Source organism: Sinocyclocheilus anshuiensis, unplaced genomic scaffold, assembly GCF_001515605.1.
Source record: "Sinocyclocheilus anshuiensis isolate Anshui unplaced genomic scaffold, SAMN03320099.WGS_v1.1 scaffold924, whole genome shotgun sequence".
Taxonomy (NCBI): Eukaryota; Metazoa; Chordata; class Actinopteri; order Cypriniformes; family Cyprinidae; genus Sinocyclocheilus; species Sinocyclocheilus anshuiensis.
In genome coordinates, this window is record NW_015552594.1 from 175,516 (window position 1) to 178,505 (window position 2,990).

Below are 2,990 nucleotides of genomic sequence, written 5' to 3' on the forward strand. Positions count from 1 at the left end.
CAAAATTTCGAAAAAAAAAAAAAAAAAAAAGAAATAAAACCAATACATCAGTTATACAGCGCTATTGTGATTAAGTGCATGACGCCCTCGCTCCTTTGATGAATAATTTCTAATACAAATAATTATTTACAATCTTGATTTTTAGGAATAAAAGCATACGATTTAATCTTTAAACCCACAGAATTATATTGTGATCTGGCTGAATAAAAGGCTCGTGCTGTTAAAAAGCCAACAAAGAGAAAAGGTGTGTGTGTGTTTCTATTGTTCAGACACGCTCTCTCTCTCTCTGTGTGTGAGTGTGTGTGTGAGTGTGTGTGTGTATGAGTGTGTGTGTGTGTGTGTGAGCGCGTGCACGATCATCCCGGGACAAAGAGAGACGCGGCTCCGCTGAGACGCAGCAGGTTCGAGTTGTGTCGTCTTTAATCACAGATTTAGTGTCCACTTTCACTGGCTGGGTGTTTGTGAAGATGATGAAGGTGTTGGTGTGCGTGATCGCGCTGTGGGGCGCCGCGGGCGGAGCGCGGAGCTGCGGGGAGTCTCGGCGGGTGTACGGAGAGAAGCACGAGCTGAACACCGCTCCACACACACACATCAGCGGTAAGACGCTCACAGCCCGTGTGGCTGCTGCTGCTGCTTTATGGAGGGTGTGATCTTTGCCTGCTTTTGCTGAAGCCGGATCCGTCAGCCCACCCGTCTGTCATCTGTCTGTTTACATACATTATTACTTCCTACAGTCCAGAAATAGTCAATATAGAAATATACATAATCTGTAAGTGAATGAAATGGTGGAAATTAATGAATGAGCTAAATAATGTTATAAAGTGTAAACGGATCACAGTGGAAAATGTGACTTTTGTTTGGTTTAATTTCCCTGTGTTCCTCTGATCATGTGTGTGTGTGTGTGTCTGTGTGTGTGTCTGTGTGTGTGTCTGTGTGTGTGTGTGTGTGTGTGTGTGTCTGTGTATAATAACATGGGCATGACATAGGTATTACAACGAGAAGGTGATTTATGAGGACATTTTCAGTGTCCCCGTAATTCAAAAGGCTTATAAATAATTCAGAATTAGTTTTCTTGAAAATCTATAAATGCACAAAGTTTCCTGTGAGGGGTAGGTTTATGGGTAGGGTTGGTGTAGGGCAATAGAAAATACGGTTTGTACAGTATAAAAACCATTACGCCTATGGAGAGTCCCCATAAACCATAAAAACAAACCTGTGTGTGTCTGTGTGTGTGTGCTGTAATTGGCAGGTGAGCACCTGCGTCTGTGTCCTCGTGATTACACCTGCTGCTCCAGTCTGATGGAGGACACACTCGCGCGCCAGAGCGAAGCTGACTTCCTGTCTGCGGTCCAGGACACCAGCCAGTTCCTGCTCACCACCTTCACCCAGAGACACCGCAAATTTGATGGTGAGGACCTGATTGAGAGCATGAACGACTGACTGCGCTGTAAACATCTTTACACCCATGAAATGCCCTTTATTCAGCACCCATGAGACAGACACAACAGCATCATCTGATTCAGACAGTTGCATTTCACTCTCTCTGACACTGGGGGGGGGGGGCCTGGGCCCTGTTACTTTTGAGGTGTGGTACAAATATGACACAAAAATACATAGGCTATAGGCTCATATGTATGCACGGATTAATCATTAAAAGATCGCGATCTTGATTCAAACATATGCGATCTTATTCCTAAATGACGATGATTCTGCTGTGCCAAAGTCAAGTCAAGTCACCTTTATTTGTATAGCGCTTTATACAATACTGGTTGTGTCAAAGCAGCTTTACAGAATTAAACAGGAAAATAGTTTGTCAATAATGCAAGAAGACAATAACAGTAATTTTCCAGCTAAAGTCAGTGCATTGATGATTCAGTGATGTCATCATCCAGTTCAGCTCTCTTCAATAGTGTCTGTGCAATCAGTCAAGCGTCCCCAACTAAACAAGCCAAAAGAACAAAAACTCCATCGCTGACAGAAATGGAGAAAAACAGTCTACACAGTAGTGTTGCAAACATTAAATAATAACAAAAGTATTGGGATAAAAGTTTATAGTCCGGATAGAGCTGCGATCACAATGAGTCATTGACTGTTGGAACTAATGTTACACTTCAAATAAAGATTGTATATGTTACATTATTGCAGTAAGTGGCGACCAGTGACTGTTAAAATGTATTTGAAGTCTTCATTCATTTATTTCAAATGAATTTTTACATAATATATTAATTTAAATTCATAAATATTTTTAAATAGACTCATTAAAAACATTCAATAAAACATTTTGTCAAAACCTCAAGTAAATTAGCCCTGAGGTTATAACTTAAAAATGTATTTGAGATTTGAGTCATACCTTAAAAATACATAATATATCTGGCATCTAACTAATACTAGCTAGTACTGTTTCTAATATTAAAATGTACAAACTAGAATGTAAAATGTAAAATCTTACAGACTTTATGTAGTACATTAACAAGGATTTGCTAGAATTATAATGCATTACAATGCCGCTTCTCATCCAGTGTGCGAAGTTCATCCCCCCCCCCACATCTGCTCTGCTAGACATATGCAAGATATGTGTTATTGTTTTTAGTAATGTGAAAATATATCTCATCTGTTAATGTCTCAAATCAGCATTTCCAGATGCTTTAAATTCACTTGTCAAGGCCACGGTGGCCTGGAGGTTTTTTGCGAACGAATGAAAATGATCTTCTTCTTTGGCTTCTGTCCCTGTGCTGTCAGAGTTTTTCCGGGAGCTGATGGATGTGGCAGAGAAATCCATGAATCAGATGTTCACGCAGACGTATGGTCATCTGTACACGCAGAACGCTCCCATCTTCCAACAGCTGTTCTCAGACCTGCGGCGCTACTACACGGGTCAGTGTGTTTGCAGAGTGGCGCCTGAGTGATTCTGGACGATCCGCTGAAGTGTGTGTGTGTGTGTTTGTGTGTGTGAGAGAGATAGTGTGTGTGTGTGTGTGTGTGTGTGTGGG

At 41.2% G+C, this 2,990-nt stretch overlaps 1 protein-coding gene across 1 annotated transcript in view; it reads left to right on the plus strand.

The window, feature by feature from the left end:
- The first annotated feature begins 369 nt into the window (after nucleotides 1-369).
- Nucleotides 370-2,990, plus strand: part of gpc2 (glypican 2) — a 38,658-nt gene continuing 36,037 nt past the window's right edge. Inside the window, exons 1-3 of the mRNA XM_016456555.1 lie at nucleotides 370-597; nucleotides 1,250-1,408; nucleotides 2,740-2,874. Coding sequence (XP_016312041.1) covers nucleotides 468-597; nucleotides 1,250-1,408; nucleotides 2,740-2,874 — 424 coding nt within the window. The 5' untranslated portion in view covers nucleotides 370-467. The remainder of the gene's footprint in view (nucleotides 598-1,249; nucleotides 1,409-2,739; nucleotides 2,875-2,990) is intronic.